This window comes from Astatotilapia calliptera, chromosome 9, assembly GCF_900246225.1.
Source record: "Astatotilapia calliptera chromosome 9, fAstCal1.2, whole genome shotgun sequence".
Classification (NCBI taxonomy): Eukaryota; Metazoa; Chordata; class Actinopteri; order Cichliformes; family Cichlidae; genus Astatotilapia; species Astatotilapia calliptera.
The window spans coordinates 23702970-23725145 of record NC_039310.1 but is presented as its reverse complement, the minus strand read 5'-3'; the positions used below and the strand labels follow the sequence as shown (position 1 = coordinate 23725145).

The 22176-nt window shown below is 43.1% G+C and overlaps 1 protein-coding gene across 3 annotated transcripts in view; it reads left to right on the top strand.

The window, feature by feature from the left end:
• The window catches only part of gpr158a (G protein-coupled receptor 158a), a 97706-nt gene that overhangs the window by 37003 nt on the left and 38527 nt on the right, over positions 1–22176 (top strand). For all 3 annotated transcript variants that reach the window (XM_026180083.1, XM_026180082.1, XM_026180081.1), the window contains exons 3-4: positions 10830–10932; positions 14920–15146. In XM_026180083.1, the coding sequence (XP_026035868.1) occupies positions 10830–10932; positions 14920–15146 (330 nt within the window). The remainder of the gene's footprint in view (positions 1–10829; positions 10933–14919; positions 15147–22176) is intronic.

Below are 22176 nucleotides of genomic sequence, written 5' to 3'. Positions count from 1 at the left end.
TTTACATACATATACAGTTTATTTTAAGAAATAATATCGTTTATGGGGGGAAAATCTACTTTTTTCCCCACATATATGTGGAGGGAAAGTAAAGTTTTTCCCCATATGTAGTTTTTCCTCTTTTTTTTTTTAAACTGCAAATTTTAAATGGTGAAGTTTCTGTTTTCAGTATTCAGTTTGGAAAAGCATGCAACATTAAAAATAACCCATATCCTCAATATTGAGGATTCTGTTTGTTTTTCTGATATCCTGTTAACTCAGGATAAATAAAACCGCTGATGAACAAAATTAATCTCCCCACTGGACACAAATAAGATGCTCTGTGGGCCACAGTGTTTTCGCTTCAGTGGTGTTCAAGATGACAACATCAAGGTAGAGAGCTGTTGGCCATAATGCACAGTGAGGAGAGATCACAAGATACTTCTGGTGTTAACTGTGGCTCCCTGCCCCCAGCAGTGCAGGCCTCTTTAAATGCTGTCGCACTAATTGGCTATGTGAATAATCCTGGAACTCTGAATTTACGTGGAAACACTTTGAAGGGTTGAATACATTTGCCCCCGGGCAAAGTCTTGCATCCGCTCTACCCAGCCGTAGCAGCACGGCATCAGCTGACGCAGAAAGCAAACAGTCGGCCCAGAGAGGATAAGAGATGGGTTGAAAGTAAAGGTAAAACATTTGTCTAGGGACCCATGAGATTGGATGTAAAATGAGTGCAGCTGTGTGGCTACAAACAAAAAAATTGGGAAAAGAACAGTGAGGGTGCACGGGCAAAAAGATAAGGTAGTAGCAGTGACAATGACTTGGCAGCAGGCTTCTTTTCACCCACGTCTTTTACTCCTGAAAGATCCTAATATATCGATGAAATGTAATTCCTCATCTAGGTCTGCCAAAGGGTGCCTGAGGATTCTCACTGCTTTTATTCACATTCCTTCAGTTGCTGCCTGTCAGCCTTGTATTAAGAGAATATCGGAAAAATCACAACACAGAAAAATTACATTTCACTCAATTATAATAGTTCAAATGAAGGCCTGATGAACTAGAGATGCTCAGCTAACAAGCTAAGGCAGGTACAGAACAGCCTCTGAAATATATCAATGAACAAAAGCAGCAGACATCCCAGGCATTCATGACCTCTGTCCCTGTGCCCACTGACGATGCTTACAGTTCTTTTTTCAGTGCTTATGTGTGTGTTCGTGTGGTGGACGGTCTGCTGCAAGTTGCAAGAATCACTTGCATTGTACAGTGTGGATAAATTTGCCTGGCTAGTTTGTTTTGACACATACATAAGCTGCAAATGTGATTATGAAAGCAATATCCATGCAGTGTCTGTTGTGTGCACTAAGAAGCTCTATGTGTTTACTCGTCTCATTCTGATGGCAGTGTTAAGCTCCCCGTAGGCCAGACTGTTTATCTTGCTGGTGTTTAGGCTTTGGTCTTTGGACTGTACCCAAAGCGAGGCCTTGCTGTCAGTGCAGCTCCGCTCCGGTTAAACTCCTGCTAGTTGACCTCGTTTAAAGGCCTGGCTGCCTGTCTAGCTGTCCCTCTGAGCAGGGAGCCACAGTCATCCAGCAGTCTGCAGTGTCACTGCCTCTGTGTTTGCTGGTGAGTCTGCACAAGCCTTAAATTTCATAGCCATAACCAGTGCCAAGATGCATTGCCCCATCTTTGCCCTAAAAGCTAAAAAAAAAGAAGAAGAAGAAAAAAGTACAATACTAGCCCGAAGCAAAAATAAAAATTGACGTCAGACACTCTCTTCTTTTGACCTCTGTGTTATTCTCTCTCACAAAAAATAGACAGCTACAAAATCTGTGAACTATATTCTTGCTACTCTAATTTAATTTATCTTCTCATCATTAAAGTGGACTGTTTATGCTCATTTCTAGCTCTATAAGTAACTTTGCATGATCTTTAGCGATCAAAATAATCCTTATTTATCTTAAAATGGGCCACGTTGCTGCTCTTCACTTCATCTGCTGCTTGAAAACAAGCCATCTCATATAGCTTTCTCCTCTCTTGATGCCAAAATGTTTGTGCAGGTTCTCAGTCATCCAGGTTATGGTAATCTAAGGAGCTTGGAAAGAAAGCGACTGGACTTCTTTAAGTTTCATGACAAGGTTTCTCCTCTCATCCAAGAGTTTCAGCTCTAAAGCCAAATGGTGGCGAGTCCCAGGTATTAAACCCTACTTAGGGCTGTCCCTTAAAAGGGTTGTTGACCCACTATTGATTATGTGCTTCATCACATAAGCCAAAAATAACCCATGACTTTTTTTCAAACCTTTAGAACTGAAGAAGCTTCTCAGATGAGAAATGTCTTCACGAAACTCAAAGAAGTCCAACCTCCTTAGACCCCTTCAAGCCAACTTTCTTCTAACTAGCTGCCCCATGCAAACAGAAGGTTTAAAGAGCAAGTGGGAAGCGACCCACACAAGAGACTGGATGGGAAGTCACTTGCATGCATTTTTTTTCAGAGCTCTCACTAAAGGGTGAGAAATGCAACAGGATGCCTGAGTGTTCAGCACACCGCGTACAACTTCCTTCAAAATAAAAACAAACATGCATCGTCTAATTTCCCTCGTGCCTGCATACACATCTCGAGCTGATAATTTACTGCCTGCTCTGCACACACATGCAAACAGGATAAATTGCCCTCCTCCTCGTCCTTCTCCGCCTAACCTGCTTTCTGTGCATTCTATAGTTCAGTGTGCAATGATTGGATAAAAAAATTTTCCTCTGGGTTTTTGCTGAACTGCAGGATCATTACAAATATCTACAGAGGCTAATTAGTGCTTGATTAGGTGCTATGCTGGACTGGAAGAGCGTGGGCTATTTCAAAATGAGGAAGAGTCCTTGGCAGGCTCTAATTAGCTAACAAAATTAAGGTAGTTCTGGTTTCCCATTCAGGTAGAAGACTCCTGGCCTCTGCATCAATTAGAGAAGATAAACTTGATTTTAGATTTGTTTTTTGCTTTTTTTACTTTCATGCTTTATGCCGTACAGAGGTGAGGGAGGAAGACTTTGCCTGGACAAAATAGATGTTGAAAGTGTACACAATATTATACTGTTATAATTACTCTAGTTACTTAATAGTTACAGCTAACCCTATCTCTTCTCAGACCTATCCTCTTCTTATTTGGTACCTACTAAATAGTAAAAAAAAACAAGTTTACAATGGATTTGTCAAGATTTGGATGTGCAGACGATGTAAGTGCTCTAACGTTTGTCACCGTCAATGAAGTCCCAACTGTGTGACAGTGTTAAAAATGCAACTTTACAGAATAAAAATCAACCAAACGTCATTATTAAGCGATAATGAAAAGTGTCAGCTAACCACAGTTCAAAGAATACAAGGAACAATGAAAACATGAAGACAAAGCAGAGAACGTAACAAACACCACACAGAAGACTGGACTGTATATACACAGAGGGCTGATTAGGGAAGTGGTGAACAAGGCACAGCTGAATATAATAAAGACAATCAACTAACAGGAAGTAAAGCCAAAAACAAGATAAAAGAGTGAACTACTTAACAGAATAAAGCAGGAAATGAATAACAACCATAAGTGGTGGCTGTAGCTCACCAGCCTTCCGATCATCGGAAGGTTGGTGGTTCACCACTCTATGATCTTACAATTATTCAGACTCTGTGAACACTGACTGGTGGTCAAAATACAAGATTACTTTGAGCAACAAAAAGAGAGAAACCAAACAGACTAAACAACTAATCATCAACACACGTCCAAACATCCTAAAGCAACTCAAAACCCTGAAATAAAATTATGTTGATTGATTTTGGTATTGCAGAAATGTAAATAAGTCAGAAAAATTGTGTTACCAAAGAAAAATCTAGTATCAACAAACGATACTGTATGATTTCTTTTTTTGTGCCAATAATTTAAAAAGGTTTTGGACCATAAGGATTTGTTTATGCCAAATAGAGGCCATGGGTATGGAAAATGATGGTTCTAATGTTATAAATCCACTGACAGTAATAGCCACAATAATGATAATAACTTACTCGTAAAAACCATTTTAAAACCTGAAGTGGCCTGATCTGAAATGAATACAATTGAAGTGGTGTTGTTATCTGACCCTGCTTTGCCCAAATGAATTAGTCTCGAGTTCAATAATGCTCTCTATTCACTGTTAATGCACAGGTCAAAGGTGAGATACAATGTGAGGACTTTCAGGGTCATTAAAAAAAGATCAACATGGATTCAGGTGCAGCTGTGCACTGCTATGAATCTGAAACATGGCGGCAAAAAGATACATTTTAGAAATAAACTGTAACTATCTTTGACAAAAGACCCCTACCACAGAGCAGACGCTTAGATTCTATTGATTTTAATACACTAAGTTACCACGGAAACATCCACCAGTGCGTAAACCTCTGCTTTTCTGGTTCCTCCGGTTTTGGGCTCTCCTCCACATTTTTGGATCCTGGCTGCAGGAATTTGATCCCATGAGTCACAAAAGCATTAGAGAGGCTGGGTGTCGGTTGATAAGGACGTATCAGGACAGAGGTTCTGACACAAAATCTTATTTATTTATTTATTTATTGCATGAGAGCATTATTGTCGTGCTGAAACAGGAAAGGACAGAAACTGCTGGAGGCGTTCTTTTGTCTAAAACATCATCCCACATAAAGCCACATAAGAAATCAGAAGCGATGCTGTTTATCCAAACTATTGAAAATAGTCCTTAATAAGAAACAAACCACAAATTCTCTGTGTCCAAGTCAAGAGTAATATTCCAAGGTATATTATTCAAGTTAAATAAAGCTTGAGCTGAGCTTAAATGGATTTCTGTTTGGTGCTTTTTCAGGTCAAATTTGAATTAAAATTATCACAAAAAAATCAGACATTAATGATTAAAATGTGGTCTGTTAGAGGCAGCGCAGAGATAGGGAGTCTGAGTGTGGATGTGAAGCATGCCGCCAGTTGTGTGTACGTACCTGTTGAAGGCAGGCCATGTTGGTCTGAGAGCACAATGCACTCTAACACAAAGGCACCAAGTCACCATGACAATTAGCGTGTCAGAGTGTGCGTGACTGACAGCTGCCACAGCTGGGAGGTAAACAACAATGAGCAACGCTGATGGATAAACCTGGAGTGTCTGAGGCACTCACTACAATACAAGCGCTGCACGTCTCTTATACACGCGACTGTCGTAAAGAATAAATCTATTTACTTACATCTTATTCTGGGATAATTTCAGAAATAGAAATTTGATTATTTACATGGCTGGAATTTGCAATACTGTCTTTATATTTCGTGCTTCCTGGTCTGAAGCTCCGCGTTTAACAGGGAAATATAAATTAAAATGAGAAGAAGCAACAGAAGAAAAATCAGAACAATTGCAATAGGGTTCCTGCAGCTTCCCTGCCTGGACCATAATTAATAGAAGATGTCATGCATATAGAAGTAGGTCACTGCCTGTGTGTGCTTCCTTTGAAATACCATAACACTGTGTTGTTTTATAAGCAGAGAAGATTTAGCCTACATAACAGAATGCAGAATAGACAATGTCAGTGATATATTTATATTTGAAAGCCTCCTTTTATTGATTTATCTGCAAATACTTTCCTCCAGCAATCAGTTGTTTAGTCAGTTACATCATAAAACGTTCTACATCACAAAAAAACCCTTGAAACTCGAAAACATTTCAAACACATTTGATGAGATGCATGTACATAATGCTTGGTATTTTAACTAGATGATCTTCAATTTGACTAATTGTTCCAAGACTTAAATTTCAAATATACTGCGTTGATCTTAGACAATATTCTGTCAGTGATAGGCTCAGGTAATTGTTTCTTGCTAAAAGTCATATTCTTGGTAACTTAGAATTGTGCACATCTCCATAAAACATTTTGAAAGATGTGTTCATTTTCACTCATTTTCAGTTTTACTCATAAGGATGACTTTACTCTATGTGAGCGTCCACCATTGTAACAGTGTATATAAGGGAAAGAATTATAGCCCCATGTTAATATTTTACAATATTCATCATTATTTGCAAACCTAAAGTGTTTACTGCATCTTGCTGCACAGCTGCTTTGCTGGTACCAGATTGAACCCCTCCAGTCTTGATTCTTCATTGGATAGATTCAACAAGGTGCTGGAAACATTCCTCAGAGATTTAGGTCAATATTGAGATCAAAGCTTCACACAGTAGCTGCAGATTTTTTGGCTGCACGTGATAATGCGAATCTCCTGTTCCACCACATCCCAAAAATCCTCTACTGGATTCAGATCTGGTGACCGTGAAGGCCATTTGAGTACAGTGTGACATGTGTGGCATGGTCATCAGCTCATCAGAGAGTCCAGTTTTGGGCTTAGGTTGTGCAGAGAGTGACACCCAGTGTGGTCTTCTGCTGCTTGTGGTCCATCTGCTTCAGCTTTAAATGGGTTATGTATTCAGAGATGCTCTTCTGCAAACCTTGGTTTGCAACGAGTGGTTATTTCAGCTTGATGAAGTCTAGCTATTCTACTCTGACCTTGACTGATAACACATTTTAGCTCAGAGACCTGCTGCTCACTGGATATTTTCTCTTTAAACCCTGAAGTTGGTTGTGTTGGAAAATCCCGGCAAATAAGCAGTTTCTGAAATGCTGTTTAAAAGTCATTTAAATTACCTTTCTGCTGCATCCTGATGCTCAGTTTGACATTCAGTAAGACATCCTAACTATGTCTACATGCCTAATTGCACTGACTTGCTGCCGTGCTATTGGCTGATTAGATATTTGGATTAACGAGCAGAGGAACAGTTGTACCTATTGTCAATATGGTTCATAAAACAATGTAAAAGATACAATTACTGTTTTATGACTAATTTTCTAAGAACATTATCTTGTTTTTTTAAGATGAAAGATTTCTTGTGGCTTTGCATTTTACAGTCCTTTGAAATGTACCAGTCTTCTGCCTGAGATCACATGTGATTGATGGCAGGTAGCTCAGAGGTGGACTGCTTCTCCCTTCAACAAACTCCACATCTGAGCCCCTGCATCAGTCACCACAGCAGGCAGGAATGGGATGTACTGCCAGGGCTATTCCTGGCTCCCCCTGTCACACACACTAAAAATATGCATGCTGACACACACACACACACACACACACACACACACACACACACACACACACACACACACACACACACACACACACACACACACACACCTGTCTCTGACAGTTTCTCCTAGTGTCTCCATCAGGTGGGAATATTAACAGTGGCAGGCAGTAGCTGTAGCACGATGAACCTGTCCTGAGGTAGTGACTTTTGGAGAATCAGTGGGGAAATCAGTTACCAGACTTTTTGTTGTTCCACAGTCCTCATTTAAAGCAAGAGCAGGTGGATTCAGATGAAAGATGGACAACTCGCCAATATGGCGAATCATCTGCTTTACAGATTCAATTCTGTGATTTTTTTTGGTCTCTAGACAGTGCGGAGCTAAAACTATCCAGTGAAATCCAAACAGCTTCCTAAGCACCTTATTTATGCGCTCATTCATTTTACTCATCAATGTCCAATCTGAGTCTCTGGTTTTGAGTGACTTGGCAGTTTGCAGTTACCTCTGGCTGTCATTTCAAGCCAATAATAAGCAAAGAAAAATCAGGTCCATAAGCTGCATAAGCCTCGATTTTATTAAGTACAAAACAAGGTATCAGTAAAATGCAGTTTTACAAAAGAAAGTAATCAAATTCTGCATCTGTAAGACTTTTATAATAATGAACTATATTCTTCTCCCTCATTGTTCTCTAGAGTATCTGTGCTCTTGTTTGCATATGTTATTACAAGTTAACAAGTTTGTAAGATAATGGAGTGGCATATTAAGATAATTACTCATTTACCATTTACTATTTGGAGTCACTTCTCTGAGTCAGACCTGATGTACTTAACTCCAAAACTGATTCATAAGCTCCTGCAGCACTCTTTACGTGAAACACAACAAGTCACTAACTCTGTTCATACACTCTTTGGAGCTGCACAGATGGACCTCTAGAACTTCTCACTAAACAACCACACTGAGCTAAAGATGCTAAAATTCTGTGCAGGTTGGGTGATAATTCTGTGTGATCTTCACTGTAACTAAATTTTACAAAATATACCTGCCTTTCACTATAAAATAATTTATTTCTAGTGAGGTTTAAAATATCCTTTAGTCAACAGTATAACAACAAACCCACAGACTGTAAATAAAGGATGGCTAAGGAGTCGCACCTCTATTTTAGCTGACCAGCTGGGGGCAACTCCTCTGGCTACATAAAGACTGATGGTCACGTTTTCTATAGCCACACTAAACACTTTGCTAATGAACATTTGGTCTATTTTCTTTGTGGTCACTAGTTTCAAATCTTACTAAATATAACATGATGTTTATTGGGTAACTAACGTTGCTCTTCAGAGAGAACCAGATGACAGCAGCAGGGAATGCTTTCGGGCATGGCTACTTTCTGAATGAGAAGTTGCTACGGTATGAGCATGCAGTGTCAAACTGTAGTTTGACAGTCAGCTCTAGCTTCATATGTCTGTTTTCAAAACAGAGTGTTTAATACTTAGTTTAAGGCTTCCAGATGGAGCTTCACAAACCAGTGAATCATATCACTGTGGCTACACCCTTCAATACACAGTCTGTGCATAAACAAAAATTAACAGAAGCTACTGTAAAACTTATTTTAAAGAAAAACTCTGGGCATTTTTATTCCCCATGAACATGACTGGTGGAAGAGCGCTTAAAAAAGCATGATGGGGGAATATATTCAAAGCATGTGACACTAATAGCATAAAATATATAACAAAATGTCAGCAGTTCTGTTAGTGTTCGGTTGTCTCTAGTGTTATTTTCTACTTTCTGCGTTCCCCTTTATCTGTCGTGATGCCTTGTGGTTAATTAGTTATCTTTTGGTTACTTCCTGTTTTACTTTGAAGGTTTGGTTCCTCAGCTCTTTTATTTCCTGCTTTTGTTCTTTTCCCTCCTTTCTGATTGTCTGCTTTTGCTTATGTTTCATTTTTGTTTCAAACAGTCAAATGTGCCCAGAAAGGTTCCTAACTGTTTGGCAGCCATAATAAACCTTCAACAAGTCGCTATGTTAAGCCCACAGCTGAACTATGAACATTAGGCTCCTGTGAATAACTCTGCTTCTTATCAAAACAGATTGTTGTCATCTTTGAAGATTCAGGTTGTCATTGTATTTTTAGTCTTTGGGATTGCCTTTAATTGATTTCCTCATCCAAGCACGTCTTCCTTTTCCTTTAAAATTCCAGCTGTTGGGATAAATTGACGTTTTTCACTGGTGGTTCTTGTTTATATGGCCTGGCTCAAACAACAAAGTGAGATCACGCAGGGTGTGCATTTTCTGTTGATGCTGCAACACAGATGAGATTTGTCGCCATGTTGTTAAGGATTCTAAAATATAAATATACTATAATATACTAAAATATAATGCTATGTGCATATAACTTTATACATTTCTTGACATTTTCCAGGTAAATGGATTTGGGTAAAGGAAGTGGGAGGACATTTTATAAATACTAGACAGCACCCAGTGATTCTGTTTTGTTTTCTCTTTCGGACCGTGTGTTTTTCTAGCTGATAAAGACATGCTCTCTAATGATTTTTACCTGCATTTGGGTCGTCTCTCCGCCAATACTTGACAGATACGTGACATAGAGGGTATGTCTTGAAATAAGCATCTACTTCGTTACGAGCCGTGTGGGTATTATATAGTGTTTGAGTACAGTGGTGAGGAAAATCAGATTCACGGGTGTCAGATTGAGGGTCTTTCTAGGGTCTCACCACTAAAACGACAAGTCGTCTTCGACAGATTAGTGAAGAGTCACTTCATATACTTTGGCCTCTTCAGTGGAATTTACTTGAGGAAGTTGTCCACTGAATAGTAACCTGGTAATTACCTTGGGCTTTTGAGTCCTGGCTGGCCTCTCAAGGCTTCGACTGAGGAGCGCACACTCTCGGACTGAAAAATGCATTCAGCCCTCACCAAGGACCTTGAGAGACAGTCAGAAATAGCAGCCTCTCAAGACATGCCGAGTCCAGTCCGCTGTGAAGAGCATCACAGTGACTGGTGCTTCATTTTGACGTTGCCACCGGCCTTTCCTCTAGATCTCTCAGTCAGGTCACAAACACTTCATAGCGTGTCAAGTGTCAGCTAAAGTACCGTTGCTATTCTGGGCCTCTTGTCGTTTCTTTGGATTCATAAGTCATTATCGTCTTGGTTTAGAAAAACATGTTCACGTTGTGTGGAGAAAAAAATAAAAAAAACAGTAAAGGAGTTTTTGAAGGAGAGCAAGAATGAGAGGGGAAAATGTGTTTGTACTGGGGAGATGATGAAATCTCATTCCCACAAGAAATAGAATTAATGGCGATTCTTTAATCAGGCAAATAAGTCTGTTCTTAATTTAGCTATTAATTATGTCTTGTAATTTGGCAAACAGCACACAAAGTCTGCCAAGGGTGCCCCCTGACGCCCCTCGTGTTTTTCTCTGCTCTTCTCAGTCTACTTCCTATCACACGTTCAATCAAATGGAAGAGGCTTTACTAATTTAATATGGAGAGACGAGGAGGCACAGTTAGACAGAAAGAGGAATCTCACAACTTAAATAATTAGACCCGTGTCCCTCCCGCAAGGCACTTGATCTCAGTCTGTTTGCTGAATGTGGTTTGCGGGCTTTACTTTTTGCTTTGGTATTGACATATTTTAATAGTTTTCACGTCTGTGTCTGCATTACAAGATGTCACGATTAAACGCTGTTGATTGTAAAACTTATTCTAGCTTAAACTGCACTCATTTTTGTCTCTGGTCTTCTCTTCTCAGTGTTTGCCGATCCGTGGTCACGGATTTGTCTTGGACAAGTACAAGTGCCACTGCAGGAAAGGTTTCTATCATCCCAACAGAGTAGCTGTCAATGGTTTTACAAGTAAGTAATGGCAAATCAGTCACTGTAAGATGATTGTTCCTTTGTATGCAGACTTTATTCATGTGGCTGCGTTTAAGTGTTGCTAAACATGCTAACAATGAACAACCCTACGACTTAAAGCAGGGAAATCACAGGTGGAAGTGCGTACATTATAGCCAGTATGTGCCCAATTATACCCTGGCTTTAATTCACCTTTGTTAAATATATTAGTTACTTCTGTGCATATCAAAATGTTTGATGGCATTTAATATTTTCTGGAAATTGTCTGGAAATTTTCTTACTGACTAAACGCCACAGCAGTCCATGAAACGTGGCTGAAAGATCTGACAAATGTGAGTAAACTGAAGGATTGGTAAGTTGTGTTTATCGTACTTTTTGATTTGCAACGTCCACAGTTAAAACCTTTGTCCTGGACTGAGGTGAAGAGAAGAGCTGAGTGCAGAATGTAGAGTTTGGTGGAATAACAATGAAAAAGAAGTGCCTTAATTGGCAAAAATCTGAAAAAAACAATGTCCACTGCAGTCACTGGACTAAACAGGGCGTATCCAGACACTAAGAACCAGTAAAACATGGGGGGAAAACTGACGTCTTGATGAAGGTGAAGGGAGGATTATATGTAGACACACAGGACTGATTGCACAATGAGAGGCAGGTGAGAGCGGGTAATTAGCGGAACAGGAAGTAAAAAGCACAGGAGACACAAAGGTAAAAAATTATTATTTAGCATCAGATTTTTCAAGCAGTTGGGCAGCAAATGTTTGGAAATTTTAAAATGTTTCCACATAATCATCCTTTTTTCTCTCACTAAAATAGAGCAGATGAATTAACAATAAGTTCATTTTATTAATTCTGACTCTGCTAAAAGCTGCACTTTATGACGAAGACCGTCAGCTATTTGCGATAACCGTATCCGCCCTGTCTGAAAATTGAAGTAGCCCCAGTACCTGGGGAGGCTAATCTGGTTCGAGAAGGGAAATATCTTTTTAATGGTAGCGACTTTCTCCAGTTTATTCTGTCTGCTGTGAGTTAATTAAAAAAGGCTTTTGCAGACACAGAACCCCAGTGGTTTTCACCTGCCCTCCATCACTTTCTGTGCCATACTTTCATTTCAATCCACTTTCCCTCCTGCCTCATCCCACTCAAACCTCATACAGCGTGTTCTCGTGCGTCTGTTTCAATTTTACCCCCATTCTCATCCATTTCCCTCCCCCTTACCTTCCTTCACTCAGATTTTTCCACCATCTTATTGCATCCATTTTTTACTCTAAAACGTCACACTTCGTGCACAGAGAGCTAAATATATGTTCTGTCTGATTTAGCCAATTTGTGTTGTTTGCTGTGCTGCGAAGGCACACAAACTTGCATGTGCAAGTGTTCAAATCTGCATGAAAGCTCAGTGTGTGTGCATCTTTGTTAACCCAGCAATAGAGAGGAAAAGCAAGCCTGTTAGCGAGGCGTTGTGCTGCAGTTTGGCCCACCATGGGGCCAATAACAAGCCTGTTAATCCACAAGGGGACATCACTGACACTCCTGCAGAGGAAGCCTGTGCAACTCTCTTCCCTTTCTCTCACAGTGATCTTACATTGTGTATCTTGCATATAAATATGGGAGAGAGGTTACTGTAGCTGCGTTTCCTTTGACTGTCACTCAAACGTAGCAGCAACAAACCACTGAGAATGAGCTAAAGGAAATGACTCAATGCTACCGAGATAAGTACTCCTTTTGAAGGGATCAATGATGTGCCGAGTCATAGCTTTGAAAAATAGGCCAGTTTCTTTTTAAAGGCAAAATCCCTGCAAATCTCTGAGACAATGCCTGCTTCCAATAAAGCCTCTATAAAAGCTCTATAAGTCCAAAATGTGTTATCTATCCAACCACATGGGCATCTCTCAGGGGATTTCTATACAAGCCAATAACAAGTCCACTTCCTCCTTGTTGTCCCCCTGGGTTTGTTTAGTTTTTTGGTTTTTTTACCTTACTTTACCCTGAGAGAGAGTTTTTTTCTTAAGTTTGCGTAAGTTTTTGCTACTTCCCAATGTGACCAATGTATTTGAGCAAATAAAAAACAGCTACTTTTGAAGTGGTTATAGTTAGTTTATACTACGCTTCATTCAAAAACATTTCACAGCTTCTCTGGTCCTGGTAGGATAAACCAAAAAAGTTTTTTAAAAAAAGTCTTTGTGTGTGTTTTTATTAGGGAGCTGAAGTCATCAGCCTTGTATGATATGCCTGTGACTGAACAGGGTTGAGCAGTGTTGACTTTCCATGTTCACACACAGAGATCCATCTCCCTTTTGTTGACACAGTGTCGATGGCTTCTTGTAAGGTCAGAGACGAAGAAGAGTATATATACAGTCGGGATTCACTCTGCCACTGACGCACTTCATCTGGACAGATCTGGAGGAAAATTCAATAACAAGGAAAATTTAAATGACAGTTGCTGTACCATCTGTTCCTATCTTCTTCAAAATATGATGTCGAATGTCAAATTATTGAGTAAAAAAACAAAAAAAAAACACATATACAAATCAAAAAGATTTACAGGTCAAGGGTAGTTGTGTAAAACCTAATTCAGTGAAAGTAGATGTTACAGTCTTTTATCTTTATATTTACCTATAACAAAGCGATCAAACCATTCAACCAATATTTTAACTACACTATTGATTATTGTTTCAAATTCATTCATTCAACTTTAGCAAAAAATTTCAACCAACTGGCAAACTGATTTTCTAGTTCTGTTTCTAGCTAACTAACTCTGTCAGATTGTGTTACCATATTAATAAATGTACTTTTTTATATTCTGATTTATTTTATAGCGTATGGGTATTCTATTTGTTATGTGTTTTCTATTAAATAATTTCTATTAAAGGCATTTGTTTATGCACAGCTCTCTTAAGGCCATGGCATTACCTTGATTTCTTTTCCAGCTGTTCTGTTGTGGATTTGCTCATCATTGTCATGTTGCATGAACAAATTTGGACAAAGCTTTGTAGTTCTTGGGTTTTTGGAGTTTCTCTGAGCATTGCACAGTCTGATCTAGGGGTGAATTTTCTTGAATGTCCACTCCTGGTAAGAGATGGCAACTGTCTTGAATGTTTTTCACTTGTGAATAATCTTTCTTAGTGTACAATGATGGCCTTCTTTACTTTTATAGAGCTGCTCAGACTTGTTTACGATGATCTGCATCTGATTAGCAGAAATGCTATTTACCCTCTTGATTCCTATGGATGGAGGAAGGGTGTACATAGTTTTTTCACACATTCATTTTTTTGTTAAATATTCTGTAACATTGTGTAATATGTTGCCCTGTTGTTTATCTGAGGTTATATTTAACCAGTTTTTGAACCTCTTAAGGACCAGATGATCTCTTTTTATGTCCTGATACGTAAAAACTTAAAACTTGAGTGCGTACTTTCTTTTTCACACGACAGTTTATCATCTAGCTCATTTATTTTAAGTTAACAACTTATCAGTCCCACCATTAATTCTAGCATTTTTCAACTGTTGATCTTTCTTTTGTTTTGCTTTATAAACTAAGAGTACAACCTTTATTTCATTATATTTCATAATTCATTTCTATTGTTAGCCAACTGAATAAGCTAAACTTATTTGTCATTTTATCCATTAAATATTTATCCGTGACTTTTAGCTGTTGGAATTGCATTTAATATTTCAGAAATGTATTTATTCAGCACATTGTGCTCTTGAATTCAGATATTTTTTAGTATTTTTAATTTTTATTAAATGCACTAATTTATGTGCTACTTTAGCCTAAATGAACTTCAGTTGCAGAAAATTGTTGGCGGGGTTATTGTGTCAGTATTTCGGGCCGTTTATTTATTTTTTATTATTATTAAAAATGTAGCTATAATTGTCCTGGAACACACAAAAAATATGAAATCAGCCTGTGAGAGTTTTTATTTAGTGTTTGTTTCTTTGAGTATTTAAGATTTTGGGACTTCTTCTTTTCAATGTTTTCTTTGACAGGAATGGGGAGGAAGGGAAAACCTGCAGATAGCAGTCCCAACACAGAGGAGGGATCTTCCAGTGACTGCCTGCCTTGCCAGCAGGGTTGTGCCTACTGTAAAGATGACACCCCCTGTGTGGTACAAGAGGATGGCGCTCTTCGCATGGCTGTGGTCTCTTTCCAGTGCCTCTGCATGCTGATCGTCTTCATTAGCATGGTCCTTATATACCACTTTCGTAGGAATAAGGTAGGTGTTATAATAAAACAATGATTTTCCAGATACGTCATCTTGAATTGGTATTAAAGGGCATCTTCTTCTTTAATATAATCATATTTATGTGTTTTAAACCAAGAATGTAGTCATTAATGCCATGAAGAGCTAAAGTTTTGTGACTCAACAGTGGATAAGAGAGATCTACACTAATTTAATTCACAATTGCAACATCACATCAACATGTTTGATGTTTTATAGGCCATATGTGTTAGGGGTTCCGAAAGAGACTCAGGCGCAGGCCAGGGTTTCCTTTAAAGCGAAGAACAGTGCGTTTATTTACAGTGAACACAATCACCAAGTGGCTATGTACAATGTGCAGGGGAAACGGGTCCGGGTCGCCAGGGTCCGTGGGAAACAGGGTTAGGGGAAAAGGTGCTCCACACTTTCTGTACAAAAAGCTCCTCCTCAGTCACTCCTCTCAGAATCCGGTTCCGAAAACGATCTAAACACAAAAGGTCGGGTTAGCGGGATAATAACAAAGGGCTTTCAAGATACAGGTTGGCAGATACACAAGTTTGACTGACGCTGATAGTTCAACGATCCAGCGAAGACTAGTGCAGACTCGCCATCTAAGTAGTGCAGTAATCAGCTGGGATCAGCAGCCGGTGTGGTGATGAGCAGGTGTGTGGGCCAGCAGCGGGAGCCCGCAGTGAGCATCGCCGTGGCGAGAGAGAGAGAGAGTGAGAGAGAGAGGGCGAGAGAGCAAACAAACCACAAACATATTGCCCAATAGAGGATTGACCAGCAGGGCACAGGGACCATGACAGTACCCCCCCCTCAACGGGAGCCCCCCGGCGACCCACCAGGCTTACCAGGATGAGACAGATGGAAGGCCCGCAGCATACGCTTGTCCAGGACAGCGGCCCGCGGAACCCAGGACCGCTCCTCAATGCCATAGCCCTCCCAGTCCACAAGGTACTGGAAGCCACGCCCGCGGCGGCGAGAGTCCATAATCCGCGTGATGGAATAGGCGGGCAAGCCGTCCACAAGCCGGGCGGGCGGAGGGGGCCCGGAAGGAGGGCACAGGGGGCTATTCTGGACAGGTTTGATTTGGGAGACGTGGAACACATTGTGAATCCTCATGTTGCGGGGCAGCCGGAGTTTCAGAGAGACGGGGTTGATCAGTGCCGAAACCTCAAAGGGACCAATGAAGTTTGGGTTGAGCTTCTTGGACTCAGTCCTGAGAGGAACAAAGCGCGTGGACAGCCATACCTTTTGTCCCACGCTGTATGCTGGAGCTGGTGTGCGGCGGCGATCTGCGGTCTGTTTGGTTCGGTCCTTTGTGCGCAGCAACGCCGTCCGTGCGGCCCGCCAAGCTCGTCGGCACCTCCGTAGATGGGCCTGGACAGATGGCACAGAATGCTCACCCTCGACAGAGGGGAAGAGAGGCGGCTGGAAACCCAGTGAGACCTCGAAGGGAGACAGACCAGTAGCGGAGGAAGTCAGACTGTTGTGGGCGTACTCAATCCAGGGTAGTTCATCACTCCAGATGGACTGGTTGGAGGACGCTGTGCACCGCAACATTGCCTCGAGCTCCTGGTTAGCTCGCTCACACTGACCGTTGCTTTGGGGATGGTAACCGGAGGTCAGACTGACCTTTGCTCCTAATGAGGAGCAGAATTCCTTCCAGACGCCAGACGTGAACTGGGGGCCTCTGTCAGACACAATGTCTTCCGGGATCCCATGCAAACGAAACACATGACGGGTGAGCAGTCGTGCGGTCTCCATGGCCGTAGGAAGCTTGGGTAGAGCTATGAAGTGGGCAGCTTTAGAAAAACGGTCCACGACGGTAAGTATGACAGTGTTGCCTGCTGATTGCGGCAGTCCGGTTACAAAGTCCAAAGCTATATGGGACCACGGCCTGGACGGAGTCGGCAGGGGATTGAGCTGTCCAGCGGGCGGCTGATGAGATGGTTTATTCCGGGCACAGGTCGCGCAGGCGGAGACGTACTCCCGAGCGTCTTTAGTCAGAGAGGGCCACCAGAAGTAGCGCTGGAGGAAGTTGATAGTGCGGTGGACCCCTGGGTGGCACGTAAAGCGGGCAGTGTGGGCCCATTGAAGCACTTGAGAACGTACTGATTGAGGGACGTAGAGCCGTTGGACTGGCCCACCTCCTGGATCCGGTTCCAACACCTGAGCCTCCCGAATGGCTGCTTCGATCCCCCAGGAGATGGCGCCCACGACACAGGTGGCGGGGAGAACGGGAGCGGGCTCAGTGGTGTCCTCCGAGACTGAGAACTGACGGGACAGGGCATCGGGTTTGACATTCCGGGAACCGGGTCTGTAAGAGATGGAGAAGTGGAAACGGGTGAAAAACAGTGCCCACCTGGCCTGTCGAGCGTTGAGCCTCTTAGCTGATTGTAGGTATGCCAGGTTCTTGTGGTCTGTCCAGACGAGGAAAGGCTGAGCCGTGCCCTCCAACCAGTGCCGCCACTCCTCCAGGGCTAGTTTTATCGCCAGCAGTTCCCGATCCCCGACGTCATAGTTTCTCTCTGCAGGGGACAGACGGCGGGAGAAGAAGGCACAAGGGTGGAGCTTACCGTCCTTCCGTTGCGACAGAACCGCTCCAACCCCTGAGTCGGACGCGTCGACCTCGACCACAAATGGCTGCGTGAGGTCGGGTTGGATCAGGATGGGGGCTGAGGCGAATCGTTTCTTCAGTTCTTGGAAAGCTGCCTGAGCTTCTTTGTTCAACTGAAAAGGAAGCTTGGGAGAGGTTAGCTGGGTCAGCGGCAAGGCAACTCGGCTGAAGTCCCGAATGAACCGCCGGTAAAAGTTGGCAAATCCAAGGAAACGTTGCAGTTGGTGCCTATTAGGAGGTTCCGGCCACTCAACAACGGCTTTTACCTTCACAGGGTCCGGGCGGAGGTTTCCTTGGTCGATTATGTACCCCAGGAATGCAACGGTGGAGACGTGGAACTCACACTTTTCTCCTTTGACGAACAATCGGTTTTCGAGGAGTCGTTGCAGGACCTGTCTGACATGGGTCTCGTGCTCGGATTGGTTTCTGGAAAAGATCAGGATGTCATCTAGATAGACAAAAACAAAACGGTTAATGAAGTCTCTGAGCACGTCGTTCACCAGGGCTTGGAACACCGCAGGGGCGTTAGTGAGACCAAAGGGCATGACAAGGTACTCGAAGTGGCCGAGGTGGGTGTTGAAGGCGGTCTTCCACTCATCGCCCTCACGGATGCGAACCAGATGGTATGCGTTTCGCAAATCCAGTTTGGTGAAAACAGTAACCCCCTGGAGGAGCTCGAAGGCAGAACTGAGGAGCGGCAGAGGGTATTTATTTTTTACTGTGATGTTGTTTAATCCGCGATAGTCAATGCATGGCCGGAGGGTTTTATCCTTCTTTTCGACAAAGAAGAAGCCTGCCGCGACTGGAGAGGTGGAGGCCCGAATGAGGCCGGCAGCCAGGGATTCCGTGATGTACTTGTCCATAGCGTCTCGTTCTGGAAGTGAGATGCTATATAGCCGACTGGTGGGTAAAGGAGCTCCCGGGAGCAGTTCGATAGCACAGTCATAGGGTCTATGCGGAGGGAGTGACTGGGCGCGGGCCTTTTGAAACACCTCAGCTAGGGCACATTAGTTAAATCAGCTGATTCCAATACCCCAGAAGAGGGCGTTTCAACGCTTGGAGGCGAGGCTGCTTTAAGGCAGGTCATGTGGCAGTCCTCCCCCCACCCAGTGACACGCCCCTTCAGCCAATCTATGTGAGGGTTGTGCTGTTGTAGCCAAGGATGGCCGAGAACTAGTGGAGTGCGAGTTGCTTTAAACACCAAAAAACAGATTTCTTCAGAATGATTGCCAGAGAGGGTGAGCTCGACAGGCTCCGTCACCAGAGTGATGTCTGGAAGGCGTTGACCTGACAATGCCGTAACACGTAATGCATGAGGCAGGGGCTCCAATAGTAACCCAAGTTGCCGGGCTAACTGACAGTCAATAAAGTTTTGTTCCGCCCCAGAGTCGATTAACACCGATAGGGAGCGGCTCTTAGAGTGAATGGAAAGCGTGGCCGGTAGTGTTAAACGGGGAGGAGCTTCTTCCTGGCTCAGCTCGCCCACCAGTACTCCTACCATCACTGGCGGGCGCGCCCTTTTGCCCGCGAAGGGCAGGTAGCCACAACATGTCCCCTGTGACCACAATAGAGGCACTCACCGGCGGTAATCCGGCGCTGACGCTCCGCCGCGGTGAGATGGGAGCCGCCCAGCTGCATGGGTTCCTCTCCGTCCCCGCTCTCGTGAGTCCGGGAGGGGCCGGCATCCGCCATGGCGCCGGTGCCAGAGATTCCCGCAGCCTCATGGAAGTTGTAGTTCCGCTGCGACCGGCGAGCCCGTAACCGCTCATCCACCTTAATGCACAGGGACATTAGCTCATTAAAGGAGGCAGGGAGATCACGCATGATTAGCTCGTCCCTTAATTCTTCTCTGACATTGTTCAGCAACGTGCTCCGTAGCGCCTCCTGATTCCACCCTGCCTCTTCTGCCAGAATCCAGAAGTCGATAGCGTAATCAGACATGCTCCTCCTACCTTGTTTGAAGTTGAGGAGACGGAGAGCAGCGGCCTCTGCCCCGGTGCCTGGGTTAAACACATTCTTAAACTTGGAGAGAAAGTCAGCGTAGGTGATGACAGGATCAGAGTTTAACACAACCTGGGCCCACTTTAGTGCACGGCCCCTCAGAAGTTGAACGAAATAAGTGATCTTCGCCCCATCGTTGCCATGAAAACGCTGCAGCTCGCGAAACGTCAGAGACACCTGAGCCAAAAATCCGGCGCATTTGTCAGACTCACCCGAGAATGGTTCCGGTGTGGGTAAAGGTCCGTCAGACGGCGTACCGACCCGCGGTGAGCTACCTGACGCTACGGCGGGCGGTGCCGCCTGGGGAGCCGGGCTGGGTGGCTGGGGATTCCCTGGTTGCGCATTTCCCTCCAGCGGTATTAACTGCGCCACTGCCAGGGTCAATGCGGCGACATCCTGCCGTAGCTGCCCGAGCATTTGTTCATGACGGGCCAGCGCGGCTTCCTGGGCGGCCAGAGCCCGGCCCACGGGGTCCTGTCCTGCTGAGTCCATAATGGCTGGATCGTTCTGTTAGGGGTTCCGAAAGAGACTCAGGCGCAGGCCAGGGTTTCCTTTAAAGCGAAGAACAGTGCGTTTATTTACAGTGAACACAATCACCAAGTGGCTATGTACAATGTGCAGGGGAAACGGGTCCGGGTCGCCAGGGTCCGTGGGAAACAGGGTTAGGGGAAAAGGTGCTCCACACTTTCTGTACAAAAAGCTCCTCCTCAGTCACTCCTCTCAGAATCCGGTTCCGAAAACGATCTAAACACAAAAGGTCGGGTTAGCGGGATAATAACAAAGGGCTTTCAAGATACAGGTTGGCAGATACACAAGTTTGACTGACGCTGATAGTTCAACGATCCAGCGAAGACTAGTGCAGACTCGCCATCTAAGTAGTGCAGTAATCAGCTGGGATCAGCAGCCGGTGTGGTGATGAGCAGGTGTGTGGGCCAGCAGCGGGAGCCCGCAGTGAGCATCGCCGTGGCGAGAGAGAGAGAGAGTGAGAGAGAGAGGGCGAGAGAGCAAACAAACCACAAACATATTGCCCAATAGAGGATTGACCAGCAGGGCACAGGGACCATGACAATATGGTCATCAAAGCCCGCTCGAACTAATAAACAGTAGTTCCAAATGTGGGTGGTCACAATAAAGCTTTGAAATGATTTCAAATGAATCGAACACTTCAGATCAAGTCAAAATCACCACCTTGGATCACGACCAAAGTTTGCAAACACAAAAGCACATTTACTTTGATTCATACATCAGACCACTCACCATTCAATCTGTTTAATCTTTTACTTATGATGCGTGGTTTATATGTATATTTGAATGATGACACCTGGTTGAAATCCCCTGCTTAATTTAGTAACTTCACTAAGTTTTTCATTATTTACATGACCTTGAGACCATGCACCTTTAAAAAGAAGAGTATGAATGTAAGATGTGATGCAAAGTAAAGATTGAGATTTAGCTCATGCAAGAGTGCTGCCTGTGGTACGGTGGGGTCCTATAATCAGTCACAGAGAGTGAATGATCAGCAAACGTGGAGAATACTGTATTTTACTCGTTTCTTACTCGAGCATGGCATGAGTTTGCGAATTAGTCACGTTTATTTTTGTTTTTGTGTTTGTCTGGTTTTTCTTTGCCTGAATGAGCTTTTTCATTTGACAAGCCCCATACCTACTTTCAGCTGCTCCCTTTAGGGGTCGCCACAGTGGATCATCCTCCTCCTAGTTTCATCTCATTGTATCTACTGTATCGCCTTTCTAGATCTCAATTTCTATCTAAAAAGTGAAAAAAAAAAAAGAAAACAGGCTGGATGTGCTGGTAGTGGAGGAATTTAGAGACTTAGTCAGGTTTGAGATTTTAAATGGACTTAAAGGCTTAAAAAACTATTCTGTTAAGTTTAGAAAAAGATTGTGGTTTGGGTTCAAATACAACGGTTGTCCTTTTTTTTTTGCCTGGGTGAGGATACCTATACAAATTTTGTGGTTGATCAAAAGAGCTCATTCATTTTTTCATGTTATTGTGATTTAACCGTAACCTCTGACTCTAACCCTCTCTAAGTCTATACTTTCCGTACATGAAGTAGTACATACTACTTACACGAATTACAAATTCAGTCTAATTCGTAGCATCTCTTTGGTGATTCTTTTGTTTCTTGGATCTACGTAACTACTTTTTTAAAAGTGGGATTTGGCTTTTCAACTCAATTTTATTCAATTTTATTTATCCAGCGCCAAATCACAACAACAGTCGCCTCAAGGCGCTTCATGTTGTAAGGTAGACCCTACAATAATGCATACAGAGAAAACTCAACAATCATATGACTCCCTATGGGCAAGCACTTTGGCGACAGTGGGGAGGAAAAACTCACTTGTAACAGGAAGAAACCACCGGCAGAACCAGGATCAGCGAGGGTCGGCCAACTGCCGCGAC